The 24,052-nt window shown below is 36.3% G+C and overlaps 1 protein-coding gene across 3 annotated transcripts in view; it reads left to right on the top strand.

Annotated features, from left to right (window-relative positions):
- Positions 1–773: 773 nt before the first annotated feature.
- PHYHIPL (phytanoyl-CoA 2-hydroxylase interacting protein like) overlaps positions 774–24,052 on the top strand; it is a 71,146-nt gene continuing 47,867 nt past the window's right edge. The window contains exon 1 of one of the 3 annotated variants that reach the window (XM_055092822.2): positions 774–938. Coding sequence is in view for 2 of the 3 variants with exons in the window: in XM_003821177.5 (XP_003821225.2) it covers positions 1,206–1,821 (616 nt within the window). In the remaining variant the exon portion in view is untranslated. Of the gene's footprint in view, positions 939–993; positions 1,822–1,889; positions 2,481–24,052 lie in introns of those variants that run through there. The other 2 variants (XM_003821177.5, XM_055092821.1) reach the window with 2 other exon arrangements.

A 24,052-nucleotide genomic window follows, 5' to 3' on the forward strand; every position in this document is an offset into this window, starting at 1 on the left:
ACCCTCTCCTTGGGGACACCCCTACCTTAAGACAAGAATTCTTTCAAACTTCAAAAACATCCATCTTCATTAATAAGTTCATAATGAAGACTTTTCACTTTAAGATGCCTAATTATCTTTCACAGATATTTATGAAATTTCAATTGTGCCAAGATTTTTCACAGGCTTATTTTACTTTAAGCTGGTCCTTCCATTTATTGAAGCTTCAATTAATTAGACTTCATCATGATATAGCTAAATGGATGTGACTAGAAAGAGCAGCATACAGACATCTATGTGTAAACTGTTACTTGTTGGTTAACATTTATGTTTGAAATGGAAAATCAATAAAAGGGAACTTATATTAATTTATAAGCACATTAAGAAAAGAGGGGACACTATTTTTGATCCCAAGATAGCAACAAAACTAAAAACTATTCCAAAGAAGCAAACGGGAACAGAGGTCAATAGGCTGTGACCTCTATTTTATGTTTAAAACGTTTGCACATCCACTAAGTGCACTGCAGAATCTTAAATGCAATTAAAATCAATGGGCATACAAGTTATAGGGTAGCTTGAGGAAGCACAAGTCAATCTTCATTAGCTATTGTAGCAAAGATTCCTTCCAAATCCATGGGAGCAGGTGCTGTTTACACTCCCTTCATTGACGCCCAGAACAATGGCATAGGGTGAGCATTGAATACTTATTTGCTACGCGCATGAATGAATGAAGCTACGCTGCGAAGGCAGACTGCGTGGCTGCTGGTCCCGTGGCTGCTGGCCCCGCAGCGTGGCTGCTGGTCCCGTGGCTGCTGGCCCCGCAGCATGTCTGCCTTTTCAGCAGGCTTGCCGCATCTCCTCATTCCCTCACCTTTCTGGCAGTAAGGAGTTCCCACGTTTGCCCCGCTTCAGGGTCGTGGACTGGCAAAATGCTGTCTCTAAACCCCTCCACGCCTCAGGTAATCCGCTCATTTCTCACACAGACGCAGCTGTTTCCGAGGAATGTCCGGCCGAGCCCGCAGGGTGCGGGCAGCGAGTATCCTGGGACCTTCAGGGGAGGAGGTGGCTCCCACACCCCAATACCGTACAGAGAGTCCGAAGAGTCCGGGCCCTTATTTTTCCAATTCTTGGTAAACAACAAACATGCTCGCCCTCGCCTCCCCGTGCAGACGCCTCAGGGCCAACTCGGGCTTCGCCAGGCACCGAGAGCAGACAGAAGACGCCAAATGGCTATCACCAGGAGAGAGGGCGAGGCAGCCGCGCGGCGTATGGCGCTCGCCCTTCCCGCGCGCTCGGTCGCCCGACGCCTCACGCGCGAGGTTGCCTTGGCAGTGGCTGGAGGGCAGGTGGGGGCGCGTGCGCGCAGAAGGGCGGGGGAGGGGCCGCCGCGCGCCAGCAGGTGGGCGCGTTCTCCCGCGCGCGTGCGCGCGTCGTGCCCTCTCCCTCACGTTCCCCGCGCGCCGCGTCCCCTCCCCGCCGGGAGCGCGCGCCTCCCGTCCTCGCGCCGGGTCCTGCTCGGTCTCTCAGAGCCGCACACTCCGCGGAGCTCCTGCCACAGCCGTCGCCTTCGCGGCGGCTCTCCAGCCCCGCGCCTCAGCCTCGGCGCCGCATCACCGCGTCCCAGGCCTCCTTCCCTCCCTCTGCCACTCCCCCTCCCTTTCCCGCTCTTCTTGCCCACCCGGCCGGCAGAGAGAGCCTGGATACGAAGCAGGCGGGCTTCAGAGTGGGTTGGAAAAATGGAGGTGCCGCGCCTGGATCATGCCCTCAACAGCCCCACCAGCCCCTGTGAGGAGGTGATCAAAAACCTCAGCCTGGAGGCCATTCAGCTGTGCGACCGGGACGGTAAGAGCGGCCGGGACCGCGAGGAAAGGGACCGAGTTCGCGCCGAGGCGCCGGGGCCACTCTGGCTCCGCCGACGCCGCTCGCCAGGGCGGCAGGGTCTTTTGTTGTCCCCTCTGTGCAAATAAATGCAGATGTGGGTTACCCTCCGCCCACCGCCCTCCCCTCACCCCAGAAACAAAAGGACCCCGGGGCTCGCGCCTTGGCGCGGAAAGTAGCCGTCCACAACCGTGGCGCCCTTCGCCGCCTTCGCCCGCCTGGCCCGGACGAGGGCGACGTTCCCGCTCGCGGCTCCTGCCCCGACGAGGCGTTTCCGATCTTTGCCGCAGTCCGGATTTCCTGGGTCTCCGGGCACTGAAGGGGAAATGCCCTCGGGATGTTTCTAGCAACCCCCTTCCCCCAACACACACACACTAGTTGGCATTCTCTTCCAGAAACTTATCATTTTCTTTTTTAAACCTCCCATCCTCAGACTCCCCAAATTAACAAGTCTTTTTAGCCTCTTGGATTGGGATTAGGATGACAGTTTTTCAGTGAGGGCGCAGAAAAACAGTGCATTTCAGCACCAAGGACAGACACAATCTTCATGGTTCCTGGGCTCTGAGTCAGACTGTCGAAAATATTGGCCTAATATATGTGCTGTGATTCAGACTTTGTGGCGAGTACGTACCATTGCGTGTTGATATTATATCGTTTATTCTGTTGTTGAAGTTGGCAGGCTCCTGTGGAAGGAAATTGATTGAATACAGGTCTGAGCGTTGAAGACATAAGCTAGTGCTGTGTGCGGTGTGGTTAGTTACAGTGCTTCTGGGTTAGCTGGACTAGTTAGAGTCTGCTACTTTAGTAATGTGGTACAAAACTTCATTTGTAAAGAAATCATTTGATTAGTAATTGGTTGGCCGAATAATTGTAAAATTCTACATCTGACAAAGGAAACACAGTTCACATGTTGTTAAGAGGGCCCCAAATACTTTTGACTGTAAATGAAATTAATGTTTAACTGTATATAGAGGTAATGATTGTAAAACATGTCTTTAACCAAAGTTATGTACAGATACTAATACGCTCACAGTAAGGTCATAAAATTTATCAGCCTAATCCAAATAGGGAGCAGAGGTCTTGTTTCCAAAGTCATTTAAATGGTAATCACTTGGTTACGCATTGCTATTCAGCACGTTTATATCAAGCAAGCACCGAATTTGTTTATTACTAAATTTTATATTTATTAATATAAATTTATATTTAATAATTTTGAAACCAGAATTCAAACTTTTTGAAACCAAAACCACTTTAATTTCTGATACAGGTGTAGTATATGAATAAATAAATACGTTTGCAAAGACAGCTTGTATTTCCTTTATTCTTAGACTGTTTTAGTCACCATGGTAGTAACTACACATATTTATGGTATCTAAAAACATTTATCATTTTGGTATTCCATATGTAAGCTTGCATGATTATAGACTGTAAAGATTATTTTTAATAACGCATAGGAAGTCATTTGGATTTTAGTTTAGACTTTTATGAAATGACTTTCTGTAATGTAACCATTGCAAGTTGTAAATATTTTTATTTTCTTAGGGTTGAGAGAAACACAAGACTAATAAAAGTAGACTTCATTTTTATTTATTGCAATGATAAAGCAAAAGCTCATTCTTGTACTCAATGGAATTAGGCATTCATTGTTGCTCTTCAGAACCCAGTAATCTCAATACTTAAAACTGCATTTACCACGTGTTTCAAAGATATTAGGGAAAATTTAAACTTTTTAATGAAGTTCACAGAGTTAAGAGAGTGCAAAAATTAATGCTGTATTTACTGTGATCCCCTAGAGGAGTAGCTATTTTATTCTGGTATTATTTTTTAGTTGTTTCTTTTCAAATTAGGAATCCCACAAAATGAACAAATTATGTAACATTTAATTTTGGGGAGGGTGCTGGCACTAAGTAACATCTATGAAAATTACTATTTGCAGACTTCCAAGTAATTTACATAGACTAATTAAATAGAGTTTTATTTTATAAAATAGTATACACCAACAAATACAAAGAGCTAACTCTTCTACTAGAAGATGTATAAAATTTGGAAATACTTTGTTTAGAGATGTTGTTAAATGCTTAACTTATTTTGTTATCCTATCTTACATGTCAATTCCAAAAATATTAACTTGGTTGGCTTCAAAGGAAAATTTAGGGGGAATAATGTCGTTTGTTTTTAATAGAACAGCATATGAAATGTTGCATTAAATTTGTCAAACAGACCTTACTTAGCATCATTTTGTATTGAGAAATTTTCAGCTAGTTGCTTTTTACTCCCTTTGCTTCCCTCCTTTCACTTTCTTTCCGCTCAAGTCTCATTATTTTACTTCTGTAACTATGTAACATAGAAAAGGATGTGGCAGAATATGGGACAGAAGATCTATTTTGTGTTTAAGTACCTAATAAGAGCTATATTTCATAATTTATGATAGAATACATTTATTTTGTTTGCTCTTTTCTCACTTTATTTTAATCTACTGTTAATTTGGTGATGAAAAAAATGAGAGAAACAATAATTCCCTGGAAGTGGAATAAAATAGAATAGGGGAAAGTATAGTTATGTTCTCCAGTCGGAGATATTTTTAATTTTATAATGTTTTCATACTGTATCAACCAAGAGTTATGCCTGCTGGTGAACATAACTGTATATCTCTCTTATGTTTCATTGGTTTTTTTGTTTTTGTTTTTGTTTTTGTCTGTTACTTGCCTATTTTCCTATGAATTGATGATTACATTATAAACAATAATTCAATTTTTTTCATAGTTTCTAAAAATATTTAATAGTTTCTGAAGAATATGGGTTAGAGTCCACATGGTCATATAATTGGCTTTTCAATTAAGCAGGACAGTTATACACACACACACACACACACACACACTACCTCATGGATTGTCTTCCCTAGGCATGTGTACTTTGTTTGCCAGGACCTGGTCCTTGCCCAGGTATTACTCTGAAAATATACTGTAAATCCAGAGGTTTCTATTCCTATTGCAAGTAGAAGAGTATTTTTGTTTCTCCATCTCTGCTGTGCTGAAGTATACTCAAATTGCATACATGATGTACTTTTATTATGACTTTTCAAATAAAATGAAAGAGAAAATTTCTTGTTTGGAAACAATAATATGGGAGCCCATTTACAGTTTGATAGATACTTCAGACCTTCACTGACCTGTGACAAGACAAAACAGCTCCCACCCCACACACAGAATTTTATATTACTTGTGCTTTTCGTCTTTTAATCATATATATATACACACACACACACACATACACACACATATATAATATATATATATAGAAAAAGTATATATATATATATACTTTTTCTTCCTCGTTGAACAGGAAAGATTTATCTACATGTTGCCTTACATGTATCTAAGCTGCCTCCAGCTTTGTTATAGTAAGGAAGAAAATACATAATTAATTTGTTTTAAAACATTTAAATCTACCCTCAAGGCTTCGTGGCTTTAAAAAATATTATTTTCATGAGTCGGGCACTTTATGACTGTCCAGATATGGTATAAACCATAGGGTTTATGATGTAGTCAGCAAGGAAACACATTGGAAAGAAATTACACAGAAGCTAACAGATTTCCTTGTCTTTGTCTCTAACAATACTTACGTGGAAAAAATGGAGGAAAAAAAGATTTTATCTCTTTTACATATTTAAAAAGATAAATTTCTTTGAATGTTGAGTTTATCAAATTTATTTAAATTATAAGTCAATTAAGACCTCACTTATGTTATTGGCATGTGGATTAAACAAATTTTAACTTTGGAAATAAAAAGTAACAAATGCTTAATAGCACAGTGATGTTAGATAATCCGTAATGGCATTTTCTGAAGCAGACATCTAAGAGGAGTACCCATAACTGTTACCTTTAATAGTCTTTATTACAAGAATGTAAGGTAGTCATTACTCAGTCTCAGTGACGTGCAGTGTAGCATAGTGATAATACCATTTTAGATCAGACCACCCCTGTTAGAATATTGGCTCTTGAAAGCCGTGTAACCTTAAATTACTTAACTTGTTTTAGCCTCAAGCTTTCTTACGTAAAGTGGGTATAATACCAATCCTGTAGGATTGTTTAAATAAGTAAAGCATTACTTTCATAGAATTTACCAGTGTTGATATTAATACAAAATAGACAGTAATAATTATTATTCTGAATGGAATATTGTCCACGTAACTTCTTGAATTGAACCACTGCTTTTTAAAATTTCTTTTTTGCCAGTGTCTAGATCCTTGTCGTTTTTCTTAATTTCAGTTACATGTTATAGGAAATCACTTCAACTTCATGAGTAATTACTATAATCTGTAAATTCTGAATTTTAAAGAATAGTAAATTTTGAAATCACAATTATAGTACTCTTATCTTTTACTTCTCTTTTACCATCCTATCAGTAATATCTTTATCACCTTAGCCCTAAAAATTGTTTTCAGTTTCTAGTTCAAATCTGTCATTTGCTATTTTTCATGTGGCTTGTAACCTTGATGGTTGCTTTGTTTAGGTATTTGCCTTAGAGCCCTTCTCTGTTCTTAATTTACAATGTTTTTCTTTATTAACTTTTTCCAAGGATAGACATGTACTAGGACACATAGCATGTAGATTAATTTCTTTGGCCCAAATATGACTATAGAGATATTAGTGAGTATGAAACAAAACAAAAATAAAATAAAAACTAAAAGAAACAAAAAATTTGGAAACCATCAGATTGTATTAAACCAATTCATATTCTTGGTGGGGTTCTTATTCATTCCCAGGGAAGACCAGGAAGTTACTAGAGCAAAAGTTACATCAAAGGATATGTGACCAGACTCCCTCCAGTGGTAGAATGACTGATGTGTTGTATGTTTAACACTGGCAACTTACTTTGTTGCCTAGGTAGGCCCGGTCAGAAATTCACTCTCTATAGAATGCTATTTAGACAACATTCAAATTACTTGGTTTTATCTCTACTGATATTTCTTCCTAAATTAGGCCCAATGTTGCTTTTTCCTCTAACTTATGTGAGTATACTTTCCTGATTACTTTTATATTTCATCCTGGGCCTCGATAATAACAGCAGCTATGTCACTCATTGCAGCAAGCATAAATCCTTCTACTTTCTGGTTTTCCTTCTCTGCTTTTCTTTAGTAAATGCATAATATAAGTTTTGCCTTGTAGAATGTGCCTCTTTCTTGGATTTATTTTCCATTTCTGTTATATTTCTGTATGTGAATCTTTTTATCCTTTATTAATTATTTAAATTCTATTTTTACTATAAAACTTATACCTCCTTTTTAAACTTTAAAATATTTCATTATTATCATTATTATTATTGAGATGGAGTTTCGCTCTTTCACCCAGGCTGGAATGCAGTGGCGCAGTCTTGGCTCACTGCAACCTCCGCCTTCTGGTTTCACGTGACTCTCCTGCCTCAGCCTCCCAAGTAGCTAGGATTACAGGCACCCGCCACCACACCCAGCTAATTTTTGTGTTTTTAGTAGAGACGGGGTTTCACCATGTTGGCCAGGCTGGTCTTGAACTCCTGACCTCGTGATCTGCCCGCCTCGGCCTTCCAAAGTGCTGGGACAGTAGTTAAACCGTCCTTTGAGCAGACTATATTTTATATACATACATTTGAGAGTAAAATCAGTGTTTGGAGACAACTTAAATGTATAGAAGAATAGGACAGTCTGAGCAGAAAAAAATAGGTAGAAAGCTTCAGCATATTCTGTATATGTTAAGGGTAGTGACTGGAAATGGTATATAAGAAACCAAAAAAGAATCATGAGGAATTCATGATGATTGAAATTTCAGGCAACATGGAAAGTGATCAGGAGTAACTTCAGGATTTTAAGTCTGGGAAATCTGAAGAATCATTGACAGGAAAGGAGAAAAAGAGAAATAAAATAATTTTTAAACATCCTGATGACATTAATTTTTTACATCTCAGATTTTAGGAGCTGGTGAATATCCAAATATGTCCTAAGCACTTTTCTAGGGGCATATCTCTCTCATAGATATTGTTTTACCGGGATGATATTATATATACTGCTTTGTCATTATTGTTTCAGTGTGTTTCCCCATGAGATTACCCACTGATATTCTTTTAAGGCTTTTTTTTTCTTCATTCTCACTCCTCAAAGGCTATACAAGGTCTGATGATAATACTGTGAGAATCAGTACAATATAAAACTAACCACTTAATAGTTTAGAGAGGATTGTGAAATAGTGATTTTTGAGCTATCTCCGTAAAGAGATTGTTGAATCTAAGGAGACATTTTTGAGAGATTAGTATAAAGCAAAAAGAATTTTTGAGTTATATGAAGATGTTTCAAATCTAACATTAAGAGAACCCTTAGAAACTTAAAAAGTCAGCAATTCTTGTGTTCTGGGGAAAAGAGTTCTAGAATGGGGAGAATTGCTCATAGAAACATATATTCCACTAGGGAGACTGGAAATTAAGTGAAAAGGGAAAGGTTAGGATTTAACTTCAGTTTTACAGTGACTTTTAATGTGCTTTGTATCTCACCCTTTGAGGGAAAGGGGTGGTCACATCCAACTTTAAACAACAAAGATGAAATAAATCTACAACCAGGTTTGTTACAAATGTATCTAAGAGCTCTGTATTTTGAAGATGCTCAACAGATGTGAGTTGAACCAAGAACGTCATACTTGGAATTGTCGTTAGTTTTGTTTGTTATATTATGACTATTTGAGCCATGTAGTGGCTCATTTAAAAGGGGCTGCTCCGTGGGGATTGTGCATATACACCATTTGTTGTAGTGGTTGTGGCAACTAGTGTAAATAGATCTGTATTTTTGTTTTCTATAGCCTGTGGGAATGTTGCTCTCTAATAATAGTATGAAAAGCTTATAGTTTCCTTAGACATATGCCAATAAAAACAAGGCATAAAAGATTTTTCAGTATACTCTGATTTTTTTGAGAAATAGTGTCTCATCTTCCATGAATTTGAATATTGGTGAATCTCTCAGTCTTTAACATTTTAAAAGCTGTTGATAAATGCCAACAAGAATTATGTAACTTTTGATCATCTACTGTGCAATAGGTCCAATAGGTCCTTAATGGCTGCATTTAAGAGTTATATCTGTGATGCAGAACAGGGGCGTGCATGTTATGTTCCCTGGGCAAAATCCATAAGCCTGCTACCTGTTTTGGTAAGTAAAATTTTATTGGAATACAGCCATACTCATTTGTTTACATACTGTCTATGGCTACTTTCTTGCTACAACAACAGGGCTGAGTAGCTGCAACAGACCACATAGCCCACAGACCTTAAAATACTTATTGTCTAGACCTTTATAGGAAAAGTTTGCCGACACCTAGTGCAGAAGATTGAGACATGAGTTAATCTCTCTTGATAGGAGTAAAAATATTGCAAAGAGAGTTTTTGGGAAAAAACTGTGTACTCATCTTACTTTTATATATTTCCAGGGTTTTGCGATTAGGCGAGTCAGGCAGAGAGATGTAGAGACTTGAATAATGTTATCAGGCAGTAAGTTAGTTCTGTATGGAGTCAGTCAAAGATGGGTGGTCCCCTATACCATTGCATCTGATAGGCAGTGATAGAAACAGGCCCTAGTTTTTTTTTTAAATTTTTTTATTGTATTATTATTATACTTTAAGTTTTAGGGTACATGTGCACAATGTGCAGGTTTGTTACATATGTATACCTGTGCCATGTTGGTGTGCTGCACCCATTAACTCGTCATTTAGCATTAGGTATATTTCTTAATGCTATCCCTCCCCCCTTCCCCAACCCCACAACAGACCCAGGTGTGTGATGTTCCCCTTCCTGTGTCCATGTGTTCTCATGGTTCAATTCCCACCTATGAGTGAGAATGTGCAGTGTTTAGTTTTTTGTCCTTGCGATAGTTTGCTGAGAATGATGGTTTCAAGCTTCATCCATGTGCCTACAAAGGACATGAACTCATCATTTTTTATGGCTGCATAGTATTCCATGGTGTATATGTGCCACATTTTCTTAATCCAGTCTATCATTGTTGGACATTTGGGTTGGTTCCAAGTCTTTGCTATTGTGAATAGTGGCGCAATAAACATACGTGTGCGTGTGTCTTTATAGCAGCATGATTTATAATCCTTTGGGTATATACCCAGTAATGGGATGGCTGGGTCAAATGGTATTTCTAATTCTAGATCCCTGAGGAATCGCCACACCGACTTCCACAATGGTTGAACTAGTTTACAGTCCCAGCAACAGTGTAAAAGTGTTCCTATTTCTCCACATCCTCTCCAGCACCTGTTGTTTCCTGACCTTTTAATGATCTCCATTCTTACTGGTGTGAGATGGTATCTCACTGTGGTTTTGATTTGCATTTCTCTGATGGCCAGTGATGATGAGCATTTTTTCATGTGTCTGTTGGCTGCGTAAATGTCTTCTTTTGAGAAGTGTCTGTTCATATCCTTTGCCCACTTTTTGATGGGGTTGTTTGTTTTTTTCTTGTAAATTTGTTTGAGTTCATTGTAGATTCTGGATATTAGCCCTTTGTCAGATGAGTAGATTGCAAAAATTTTCTCCCATTCTGTACGTTGCCTGTTCACTCTGTTGGTAGTGTCTTTTGCTGTGCAGAAGCTCTTTAGTTTAATTAGATCCTATTTGTCAATTTTGGCTTTTGTTGCCATTGCTTTTGGTGTTTTAGACATGAAGTCCTTGCCCATGCCTATGTCCTGAATGGTATTGCCTGGGTTTTCTTCTAGGGTTTTTATGGTTTTAGGTCTAACATTTAAGTCTTTAATCCATCTTGAATTAATTTTTGTATAAGGTGTAAGGAAGGGATCCAGTTTCAGCTTTCTACATATGGCTAGCCAGTTTTCCCAGCACCATTTATTAAATAGGGAATCCTTTCCCCATGGCTTATTTTTGTCAGGTTTGTCAAAGATCAGATAGTTGTAGATATGTGGCATTATTTCTGAGGCCTCTGTTCTGTTCCATTGGTCTCTATCTCTGTTTTGGTACCAGTACCATGCTGTTTTGGTTACTGTAGCCTTGTAGTATAGTTTGAAGTCAGGTAGCGTGATGCCTCCTGCTTTGTTCTTTTGGCTTAGGATTGTCTCGGCAATGTGGGCTCTTTTTTGGTTCCATATGAACTTTAAAGTAGTTTTTTCCAATTCTGTGAAGAAAGTCATTGGTAGCTTGATGGGGATGGCATTGAATCTATAAATTACCTTGGGCAGTATGGCCATTTTCACCATATTGATTCTTCCTATCCATAAGCATGGAATGTTTTTCCATTTGTTTGTGTACTCTCTTATTTCCCTGAGCAGTGGTTTGTAGTTCTTGAAGAGGTCCTTCACATCCCTTGTAAGTTGGATTCCTAGGTATTTTATTCTCTTAGTAGCAGTTGTGAATGGGAGTTCACTTATGATTTGGCTCTCTGTTTGTCTGTTATTGGTGTATAAGAATGCTTGTGATTTTTGCACATTGATTTTGTATCCTGAGACCTTGCTGAAGTTGCTCATCAGCTTAAGGAGATTTTGGGCTGAGACAATGGGGTTTTCTAGATATACAATCATGTCATCTGCAAACAGGGACAATTTGACTTCCTCTTTTCCTAATTGAATGCAGTTTATTTCCTTCTCCTGCCTGATTGCCCTGGCCAGAACTTCCAACACTATGTTGAATAGGAGTGGTGAGAGAGGGCATCCCTGTCTTGTGCCAGTTTTCAAAGGGAATGCTTCCAGTTTTTGTCCATTCAGTATGATATTGGCTGTGGGTTTGTCATAGATAGCTCTTATTATTTTGAGATACGTCCCTTCAATACCTAATTTATTGAGAGTTTTTAGCATGAAGTGTTGTTGAATTTTGTCAAAGGCCTTTTCTGCATCCATTGAGATAATCATGTGGTTTTTGACTTTGGTTCTGTTTATAGGTTGGATTACGTTTATTGATTTGCGTATGTTGAACCAGCCTTGCATCCCAGGGATGAAGCCGACTTGATTATGGTGGATGAGCTTTTTGATGTGTTGCTGGATTCGGTTTGCCAGTATTTTATTGAGGAGTTTTTGCATCAATGTTCATCAAGGATATTGGTCTAAAATTCTCTTCTTTTGTTGTGTCTCTGCCAGGCTTTGGTATCAGGATGATGCTGGCCTCATAAAATGAGTTAGGGAGGATTCCCTCTTTTTCTATTGATGGGAATAGTTTCAGAGGAAATGGTACCAGCTCCTCCTTGTACCTCTGGTAGAATTTGGCTGCGAATCCATCTGGTCCTGGACTTTTTTTGGTTGGTAAGCTATTAATTATTACCTCAATTTCAGAGCCTGTTATTGGTCTATTCAGAGATTCAACTTCTTCCTGGTTTAGTCTTGGGAGGGTGTATGTGTCGAGGAATTTATCCATTTCTTCTAGATTTTCAAGTTTATTTGAGTAGAGAGGTTTATAGTATTCACTGATGGTAGTTTGTATTTCTGTGGGATCGGCAGTGATATCCCCTTTATCATTTTTTATTGCGTCTATTTGATTCTTCTCTCTTTTCTTCTTTATTAGTCTTGCTAGCGGTCTATCCATTTTGTTGATCTTTTCAAAAAACCAGCTCCTGGATTCATTGATATTTTGAAGGGTTTTTTGTGTCTCTATCTCCTTCAGTTCTGCTCTGATCTTAGTTATTTCTTGGCTTCTGCTAGCTTTTGAATGTGTTTGCTCTTGCTTCTCTAGTTCTTTTCATTGTGATGTTACGGTGTCAATTTTAGATCTTTCCTGCTTTCTGTTGTGGGCATTTAGTGCTATAAATTTCCCTCTACACAATACTTTGAATGTGTCCCAGAGATTCTGGTATGTTGTGTCTTTGTTCTCATTGGTTTCAAAGAACATCTTTATTTCTGCCTTCATTTTGTTATGTACCCGGTAGTCATTGAGGAACAGGTTGTTCGTTTTCCATGTAGTTGAGCGGTTTTGAGTGAGTTTCTTAATCCTGAGTTCTAGTTTGATTGCACTGTGGTCTGAGAGATAATTTGTTATAATTTCTGTTCTTTTACATTTGCTGGGGAGGGCTTTACTTCCAACCATGTGGTTAATTTTGGAATAGGTGCGGTGTGGTGCTGAAAAGAATGTATATTCTGTTGATTTGGGGTGGAGAGTTCTGTAGAGGTCTATTAGGTCCGCTTGGTGCAGAGCTGAGTTCAATTTCTGGATATCCTTGTTAACTTTCTGTCTTGTTGATCTGTCTAATGTTGACAGTGGGGTGTTAAAGTCTCCCATTATTAGTGTGTGGGAGTCTAAGTCTCTTTGTAGGTCACTAAGGACTTGCTTTATGAATCTGGATGCTCCTGTATTGGGTGCATATATATTTAGGATAGTTAGTTCTTCTTGTTGAATTGATCCCTTTACCATTATGTAATGGCCTTCTTTGTCTCTTTTGATCTTTGTTGGTTTAAAGTCTGTTTTATCCGAGACTAGGATTGCAACCCCTGCCTTTTTTTGTTTTCCATTTGCTTGGTAGATCTTCCTCCATACCTTTATTTTGAGCCTATGTGTGTCTCTGCACGTGAGATGGGTTTCCTGAATACAGCACACTGACAGGCCCTAGTTTTAACTTGAAATCTAGCCTTCATATAAATAAGTTTAGAAAGAAATGCTATATATGCACATGCGTTTCCAGGTACACTTATAATTCTATCAACAGATATGTTTTAAAAAGTGTCAAATGTAGTGTGAACTTTGAGAAATATGTATAATTATATTGATGCATATTACAAAAATTTATGTAAATATCATATTATTCCTTTGAAACCAAACTCTCCTTAAAAAAGAGTCAAGATCATATTCATCTTTCTGTCTTCCATAGTCTATCTCAAGCTGTCTGTAAATGACCCTCTTATTTTTCTTTTTTAATTTCCAATCTGTTACAGTCTGAAACTTATTAAGAACATTGAAAAAGAATTTCTAGAAAAATGAAATTAAAATGATACAAATGAATTCAACAGAAGTAAAATTCACTGTTAAATTCCTTTAAAAGTTTCTAAATGCTTAATCCTAATTTTTATATTTAATTTCATCACAGATTGATAGTTTGTAGACTATTGCTTGTGGGTAGACCACATTTTTAAGTACCACCAGCTAGAGGACCATGCCATTCTATTCTTGTTCAATGATTAATTTATAGGAACTTCCCTTAGCCAGTTAAGAGTCTACTTTGTTTTCTTTTGTTCTTCTACTTACTATTTTTATTATTTATTTTTACATGCATTCCAACTTTAGGTTCTGAATTAAGAACAGGAAAAAAGGACACAAAAATGGATATAACTTGGATTCTGGGTTCAAAGGATTTAGGAAGACAATTTATTTTGAGAATCAATATATTTAAGTAGATAATTATAATAATATTTGATAAATACTATAATGGAGTATAGAAGAGAAAGTGGTTAATTCTATCTTGAGTCTAAGGAGCAACATTTTATTGAGGGTTAAAAGTAAAATAAAAATTTGCCAGAAGAAAAAGTAGGAGAGGGGCATTTCTGGCTGAGATAAGAGAATAAACAAAGGCTTAAAATCATGTATTCTGGGAATGCATAGCGTTTGGTATTGCTGGAGGAAAGAAGTGTGCCTGGTGGAAAATTAAGCTGAAAGCTAGTTGCGGCTAGCTAGGTTATGCCATGATTAGGATTTTGGATTTATTATCTTAGATTTCAAACTTTCTAATTTGTGGAGAACGTTTATTTTATTATATAACATTGTGTAATAAGTAAAAGTAGCATTTTATTGTGTAATTGTACTATAATTTTGTACGTACAGCATTTTTCAAATAGTCAATCAGTGGTATAGTGGGAATTTAAATTAGCAGCTATGCTTGAAAGTTGCTATTTTATATCAGCTTCAGCATCCACTATATTTCTGTATCTTATTTTTATTGCATTATATTTTGAAAATTCTGGTTCATACAAATAAGTGGTGGCAAATTGTAATGTTTTTAAGTCATTTGGCCTTTTCAGGATATTCTTCAAATAAACTGATCAAGACCAAAAAGAGAAATATTAAGATTTTTGTCAAAGTAGAATAATGAAAGAATAAATGTTTCATTTGAGGGTAAATGACAGAATCGATTCACCAGTCATTTCATTTTTCATTGTTTGATGATAAAATTCTGTATCTTGTATCATTCTGAGATATTTATTGATAACATTTTTAAAACTCATACTTTTCTGCTGATTCTGTTAAAATTTCAGAACAGTTGATTTATTTTCCTTGCATGATGAATCTTAACTGTAAGAATCAATTTCATTTCTGAAAATTTATTTGCATTATAAGCTTGGTAATATTGTGACTATATTGTCAAATTGAATTTCTTCAGCTTATTAAAGAGCTGGATAATCAAATTGGTTTTCCCTAGTTACTTATATTTGAAAGATACTTATCAGAGTTTTTAAAAATTACATTTAGAAAGTGTTTCTTGTTTTTCGAAGAATATTTATACCTTGATTCAGGACACCCAGCTAAGTTTGGTATGAAAAATGAGCTTTGAAATTTTCTGTTCTTAACCTTACAATTAGCTCAGAAAAAAATCCCCAACTTCAGTGTAAAGGATAGTTTAAATGTGATTATCCAAAACTATTTTTTAAATATCTAAATATCTAATCCTTATTAGTGTATAATTACTACTTGATGAAATCTGGCAACAACTTTTACAGGAGCTACCATTCCTGTGATTTCTTATGTTATCTATTTTCCTCAATATAGTTGTCTCAACATTTCTGACAGTTTAGTTAGTGGTGTGTTAAAAATTGGTTTAGACATTAACATTTTCTTCTCCATTGTGTATTGTTTTACGATTTCTGAATTTACCTAGTTAAAAAACTTGTGCAAAAGCAAATGTAGAGATCTGACCCATATATATTCTCATTGAGTTAAATTGGAAAGATCTTACATAATCTCAGCATTTGAATTAACTAGGTATATGTGATGAATATTTTTTGTATTACATTTTCAGGTATGTACCAATATTTTGTTTCAGTTTTTTGACAGCAGCTCACTCATTTAACATTTGTTGCAGTATCAATAATGCAACATTTGATAAGGTTTTCTCTAATTGTGTATGCTTTTGTTCATAGGTGATAACTTTATTCTGATTACATTTTAGTCATTAGATTTGCAGTAACTTCAGTCACTGTATGTTTTACTGAAAAATTATGGAATTGTCAGCAACCATATCACTATTTTGCCAAACTTTGTTGTAAAAAACCCAATGAAAATTTGTCAGTTTTTATCACTACAATGTAAGTCTTAATGATAGATGACTATCATTATATTTTAGCCTTGAGTGACTATTCCTGAGAGCTTCCAGCATATTTATTTCATTTTGAACATAGTTGCCGCTGTGGTCAATATATGCTGAAAACTCAACAGGTACTAATTAATAGTAAGACTTAATATATCTTGAGTCAAATAAGTAACAATATATCCATTTTAAATTTGTCTGTTATTTCCTGTTTTCAGCCAGTTTCATTTCTAGTTTTAGAGATAATTATTTCATTTCCTATACTGGAAAAAGTATAACTTTATCCCAAACAAGAATAACTTTATCAGAAATACAATTAGAGAAGAAATATGCAAATTTCATAGTAAACTCTTAATCTGTTTAAGAGAGGAAGGGCCAAACAGTTGAACCAGAGCCTTACTTGCAACTAATTGAACTCTGCATTCAAATACATAATGTCTTTGTAAAACTTTACTTGAGCGTATACTTGCTGGCTTGAATTTAAACAAACACACATGAAACAGAGTTACACCTTTTATTAGCACATGGTGCCATTTTGTGCACTGAGGTAGCAAAGTCTTCTTTTGATGTTTACCCAAAATAACAGAGGACAATTTAATATTTGCTATTTGTATTACAGTTTAAAAATAGTTTTAAAATAATTAAAAAGGAAGTTAAATGATAATGTTTGATACACTTCTCAGTCACCTCTTTATTAAAAAATATTTAAGTCATTGGTCAGTGGTTCTCAAAATTTATCACCTAGACGGCTTACTAAAATAGATTGCTGGGACCCATCCCCTGAGTTTCTGATTCCTTAGATCTGGATGGAGCCCAAGAATTTGCATTTCTAACAAATTTCTAGGGGATGTTGGTGTTGGTGATCCAGGGTCCAGACTTACAGAAGCAATGCTTCTGGTAGCATGGCCAAAGAATTTCTTAGGTGGGGAAGAGATATTGGATATTTGTTGTTTAGATACAGTGTTCTGACATCCATTGGATGAATGAACTGGGATATTGAACTCAAGAGAGTGTAACTACCTAAATGGCAATTATAGATAATAAGTAGGATTTTTAAGACAAGATAGATAAAAATTAGGGGTGGAATTAAACAACATTTCTGAGACAAAAATCTGTTAACTTTGTGATCAAACTGGAAGTGTGGCATATGAAAAAGGAGTTGTTGAGGATGACTAAATTTGCTAGATTTGGAGATGGGGTACATTTTGACACCAGCAAATAAAATAGGAATTGTTAACTGGGGGGAATATTAAAGAGTAGGCTTGAAGACAAGCAATTACAGTTCTTTCTGGACAAGTTAGATTTCAATATCTGTGGAATATCTAGATGGAAATTTTCAGAAGGCTGTTAGAAATTTTCATCTGTGTCTCATAGGGAGAGAGTTTGAGAATAAAGATGAAAATTTGGTAGTACTCTCTGAGTTATTTTCTCTTGTTATATTTCTTCTTCATCAAGTGTTCTTCCTTCATCTTCCAGTCAGTCTTTGAGACCCATATGAGGTTTTTCAACTGCTCATTAGAGTGAGTACATTAGAATGCTTATGCCTTTTGTGTACGTGTGTGGTGTCTGAAAGGATCATTTGGAAATTAATTACTTTAGATATAATTATATTTGGTAGGTTGTGGTTATTTGGGGCAGTTAACATGGAAGAAGTACAATTAACCTAAGCTCTGTGCTTGATAGATTTCTCCCCCTTATTTTGACTGACAAGAGAACTAAGTGTATGATTATCTGTGCTTACTGTAGAAATACACTGGATTAATTTTTTCCCCTTAAGCAACATAATCTGTGTTGCATAAAATAAATACAGTGCATAAAATAAATGAACTGGTGGAACTCAAATTAGCAGAAAAACAGTGACAGTGAAGCCTAAAGAAAAATTAAAATCTTCAGCAAATCTGTGTCTAAGGCTTTCAAATTGAACACATATGTCCAAGATTTTCTTTTTGACCTTGAACCTACTAATTTCCATGTTTACTAGGGTATTTGTTGAGTGCTAGGCTACAATAAGACATAGTCTCTTTTTTTAAACTTATTTTTCTTGCAGACTCTTTTTGTTTAAGCTTAGATAAACCTTCCATTTTAATAAATATGGTTTTTTAGTTTTTGTATAACATCTTCAAGCTGTGCTAAGGCTGAATATTTGAGCCTATTTCTATATATTTTCTTCTGGTATAATTCAGTATATCCAATGTTAATTTATGTGGTGCTTGTTAGCTTGATACAATTTTTTTGGCTGTTATTTTTGGTGATTAAAAAAGGAAGCCCTAATGACTAAAAAAGCAGTGGTTCTGGAATTTGCTGTTTATACTACTTGTTTTGCTAAAAGCTTTACATATTTACATTCTAATGATCAAATTTACAGAATTGAAATTAAGCTTAAAATAATGATAAACGTTCCAAATTCCAAATACAATTTAGCTACTTCTTCTAGAACTTTTGTTTTGCACTATGTATTGTAGAAGTATTTCTTTACCTATATGTTTTTTTTTTTTTTTTTCTTGAGACAGTCTTGCCCTGTTGCCCAGGCTGGAGTGCAGTGGTGCGATCTTGGCTCACTGCAATCTTTGCTTCCCAAGTTCAAGCAATTCTCCTGCCTCAGCCTCCTGAGTAGCTGGGATTACAGGTGTGCACCACCACACCCAGCTAATTTTTTTGTATTTCTAAGATATTTATTTTTCTAAGAGCTTCATATGGATCCACCATTGAATGTTTTCCTTTGCTACCCTCATAATAGTTTCAAGAATGTTTTCCAATTTCTTTTCCTATAGTGTTAATACTTTTCTATTTTAATTTTCTGACACAGAAACACCACCTAGTTTCACTCTAATATGATAATATTTTAATGAGAATTTTAAATATATTTCCCTGAATGCATGCATAGTGCTATTTAGTGCAGATAATGTGTGTGTATTTACTTATTTTCATTGCACTGTGAAATGCTGATGTGCCATATTTTAAGGATATCTGAAATATCTAAACTTAGAAAACACATTAATCAGGGAATAATTATTTTCCCTGCAATAGTGTTCTCTGTCAGTTCTGCAGTGTTCTTCGTTGTTTCCTTCAGAAGGGTTTGACAGAAAGGCAAAATGGCAGTGAAATGTGATACCAACTAATTTGTCTTAAAACAATGGTTTCTTAAGTTATCTCTGAAATTTTTATGAGAGGAAGTATATGCTAGACATTGGAAATTCAAAGATCCAGCATTTTTAACTTCACCTATTTATAGGCCATGTCAAAGGTAGCTAAATTGGATAATTTATTGACAATTTTAATAGCATGCTAGACAGCTGAATTTCTGGCATTTACCTGTGAGTGTAGAAAGCTTGTTGCCCAGCATTTCTGTCAATGTTTCTTTATATTTTATCTGAGCATACAGAATTCTTGTGAAATGTCAAAAACATTATTTTTAAGTAAAAAATGACCCCTGAGAAAGAAAAGTGTAGAATATAAGAAAACAGAAAGGGGGAAAGGATTTGTTAAAAGTGTTTTACAAAATATTTGCACTGACTGTTATTATATTAATTATGTAATTTAAGATATTGTTTAATTTATTTTGGTGCTAGAATTTAATTGCTTTTAAAATGACTTTTAATCTCACATTATCATTAAGAGTCTGTGAATGCATTGTGTAGGGGATGAAAATGTCTTTCCTTCTCATCTTAGGTTCATGGCTGAGGCCACATAACAAAAGACTAACAAGAGAAAAGCATACAAATTTATGTAAGATAAGCTGTGCATGACGTGGGAGCCTTCATAAGGAAATGAAAACCCAAAGAAATGGGTAAAACCTATGTATTTTTTAATGTTAGGTTTGATGAAGAGTGGACAGTCATGGAGAAGTATAATTGGAAGACAAAAGCGTATGATTTCATGGTAATAAGCTGGTGGGAACTTCACAAGACTTGTTTCTTCAGATTCACCTCTGTGTCCTATGTCTTCAGAGATAAGGATATTCTTTTCCTCCAGGTATAGGGAGGCCATCTCTCCAGTGAAGGTCTTATGACCTGCCTCAGGGGAGAAGGGTAGGAGAAGGAGTGACCTTCCTGCTTCTGTTGTTTTCTCAAATTCCTTCAGCTGAAAGTATTTTAGGGTACCATGTCTCGAAACCCATTGCTTACTAACATTTTTCTGTTGTATTCTACTACTTGGTAAATTATATGCTTTAATTGTTTTTACATATGTAAAGACTTTGAAAAGTATCCTTTGTAAATGCCATGGTTATATTGTAATGATCTTCAAGTGATGTTTATGAACTCCAGAGGGCATAATAGATAATCAATTGGACCATGGAATAAAGTAATAGAACTTTTGTTAATGTTTATTTTTATATTATCTAGAATAAGAAAAAGTTTTATTAATGTTAGCTATAGAGCTTAATACTTGATATATCAAACTATCACATATACTCTATGTGCATGAGGTACATGTGTATAATTGGTATATGCTTAGTGTTTTGTACATACAGATAGTGATGTACTTTCCCAGCCTAATGTACCCATTCTTGTGTGATACCTTTTCCAACTGTGATAGCCCTTAAAACAAAGTATCTAAATAAACTGAATTTAGAATTGGTCATTGAATTGCTGTGTCACAAAATGTTAAACCAAGTTTATCAAAATAACACATATTCATATATTTTTAGTAAAATGTTTTTATTCTGAAGTAGATAAAAATAAAATTTAAAATTATTTTGTATTTTATAATTTTAAATTACTATTTTGTCCAGTCTATAATGTACATAATATATTAGTATATATATATATATATATGTATAATTTATAAAGAAATGACTGCACTTATGAGTACACTGTCAACATTTTTTTTTTTTTTGAGATAGAGTCTTGCTCTGTTGCCCAGGCTGGAGTGCAGTGGTGTGAATCTCAGCTCACTGCAAGCTCCACCTCCCGGGTTCACGCCATTCTCCTCACACCTCAGCCTCCTGAGTAGCTGGGACTACAGGCACCCACCACCACGCCAGGCTAATTTTTTGTATTTTTAGTAGAGATGGGGTTTCACCGTGTTAGGCAGGATGGTCTTGATCTCCTGACCTTGTGATCCATCCGACTTGGCCTCCCAAAGTGCTGGGATTACACGTGTGAGCCACCGCGCCCGGCCAAGTACACTGTCAACAATTTTTATGCAGGGGTATGAGATGAAAAAAGTTTTAAGAATAGATTTGTATTATATTCTATTTTTGTACGTCTTGCTTTACACAGCAAGGTATATCTGTAATAAATAAATCCACCCAATGTATTCAAAGATGGATTTCATTACACAATTATATACTATTTATTGTCAAAAAGATTTCTTAAATGCGTATTTTAACATGATGTTGTATATAGCAATTTAGATGAATTCCCTGGGCTCTGGAGGTAAACAATTTAAGATAATTTTTAGTTATGTATATGAAATCTCAATCTAGGTGCTCATCAAGGAGCTAAAACAACACCACAAATTTAGAAGCATGTTGCTATTCACTGCTACCTATGATAGTCCTGTTTTCCAAAAGATGTTCTCATTATCCTCCCCAGTTTCTCAGGCATTGACCTTCAGGGGCATTCTTCACATAAAATATTAAGATAAAAATCCCTTGAATTCTATCTCCTCAGTGGTCTGATCTGATTTTACATCTTATAACTTTATAACTGAGTAACAAAATTTCCTTTATGATCTGGCCATCACCAATCTTCTGTTCCTCCAGTCCCATCTTATTCTTTCTCTGAAAATAATCTTTTGAGAATAAGTTTTCAGTACCTGTCTTCCCTGTTAAGAAACCTTAATTCAAATGCAACATATATATGGACTTTCATGAACCTTATTGCAGGGACTTTCATGAACCTCTTTTTAGGGTCATTTGGTTTTGGCATCTGTCACCCTGTTGTGCAAAACTTCACCTGGCTGACTAGTAAGCTCTACTTTTTTTTCCCTACATTTTGTGAGTTTTCTTTCCAAAATTTCACTAAGTTCAAAGTGAACTGCTTTTCCATGTATAATGCATGTCTGTACCTTTGTGCCAGGGCCAGCATTCCCTGCTTTTATACTCTTCTTTAACATTTATAACCATCTTCTTCTATTCTGGCTGTGCTACCATATTTATTGTCTTTGAGTCAACGCTTTACTTTTACTTATTTAGGATCGTGTATGTTGGTTACAATTACCAACAATTCCAGGGCCTACTTTCCTTTACATTTGGTCTCAAAATGTTGCTACCTGTTTTCATTGACATCTACCTTATCTCCAAACTATTTTGTGCTCCTCTTACATATTATTTATATTCATTACTTTTTATTTTAACCTAGGTCAAATAATGAAGTTTCATTTGTGTGTTTTTATTGCCAGCTACTCAGGGTTGTGCTTGAGGCTTGATTTGCATTTATGTCCTCTTGTGGTATGGAGCACAGAGATAGAATAGGCACAGGAAGATGAACTTAGATCTCTTTTTTTTTTTTAAGTATTTCTAAAGCAGTAATCTTTTTTTATTATTATTATACTTTAAGTTCTAGGGTACACGTGCACAACGTGCTGGTTTCTTACATATGTATACATGTGCCATGTTGGTGTGCTGCACCCGTTAACTCATCATTTACATTACGTATATCTCCTAATGCTATCCCTCCCCCCTCCCCCCACCCCATGACAGGCCCCAGTGAGTGATGTTCCCCTTCCTGTGTCCAAGTGTTCTCATTGTTCAATTCCCACCTATGAGTGAGAACATACGGTGTTTGGTTTTTTTGTCCTTGCGATAGTTTGCTGAGAATGATGGTTTCAAGCTTCATCCATGTCCCTACAAAGGACATGAACTCATCATTTTTTATGGCTGCATAGTATTCCATGGTGTATATGTGCCACGTTTTTTTAATCCACTCTATCATTGATGGACATTTGGGTTGGTTCCAAGTCTTTGCTATTGTGAATACTGCCACAATAAACATACGTGTGCATGTGTCTTTATAGTAGCATGATTTATAATCCTTTGGGTATATACCCAGTAATGGGATGGCTGGGTCAAATGGTATTTCTAGTTCTAGATCCTTGAGGAATCGCCACACTGTCTCCCACAATGGTTGAACTAGTTTACAGTCCCAGCAACAGTGTAAAAGTGTTCGTATTTCTCCACATCCTCTCCAGCACCTATTGTTTCCTGACTTTTTAATGATCGTCATTCCAACTGGTGTGAGATGGTATCTCATTGTGGTTTTGATTTGCATTTCTCTGATGACCAGTGATGATGAGCGTTTTTTCATGTGTCTGTTGGCTGCATAAATGTCTTCTTTTGAGAAGTGTCTGTTCATATCCTTCGCCCACTTTTTGATGGGGTTGTTTGATTTTTTTCTTGTAAATTTGTTTGAGTTCATTGTAGATTCTAGATATTAGCCCTTTGTCAGATGAGTAGATTGCAAAAATTTTCTCCCATTCTGTACGTTGCCTGTTCACTCTGATGGTAGTTTCTTTTGCTGTGCAGAAGTTCTTTAGTTTAATTAGATCCCATTTGTCAATTTTGGCTTTTATTGCCATTGCTTTTGGTGTTTTAGACATGAAGTCCTTGCCCATGCCTATGTCCTGAATGGCATTGCCTAGGTTTTCTTCTAGGGTTTTTATGGTTTTAGGTCTAACATTTAAGTCTTTAATCCATCTTGAACTAATTTTTATATAAGATATAAGGAAGGGATCCAGTTTCAGCTTTCTACATATGGCTAGCCAGTTTTCCCAGCACCATTTATTAAATAGGGAATCCTTTCCCCATTTCTTGTTTTTGTCAGGTTTGTCAAAGATCAGATGGTTGTAGATGTGTGGTATTATTTCTGAGGCCTCTGTTCTGTTCCTTGGTCTATATCTCTGTTTTGGTGCCAGTACCTTGCTGTTTTTGTTACTGTAGCCTTGTAGTATAGTTTGAAGTCAGGTAGCGTGATGCCTCCAGCTTTGTTCTTTGGCTTAGGATTGTCTTGGCAA

The sequence above is a fragment of the Pan paniscus genome, chromosome 8 (assembly GCF_029289425.2).
Source record: "Pan paniscus chromosome 8, NHGRI_mPanPan1-v2.0_pri, whole genome shotgun sequence".
In the NCBI taxonomy this organism is placed as follows: Eukaryota; Metazoa; Chordata; class Mammalia; order Primates; family Hominidae; genus Pan; species Pan paniscus.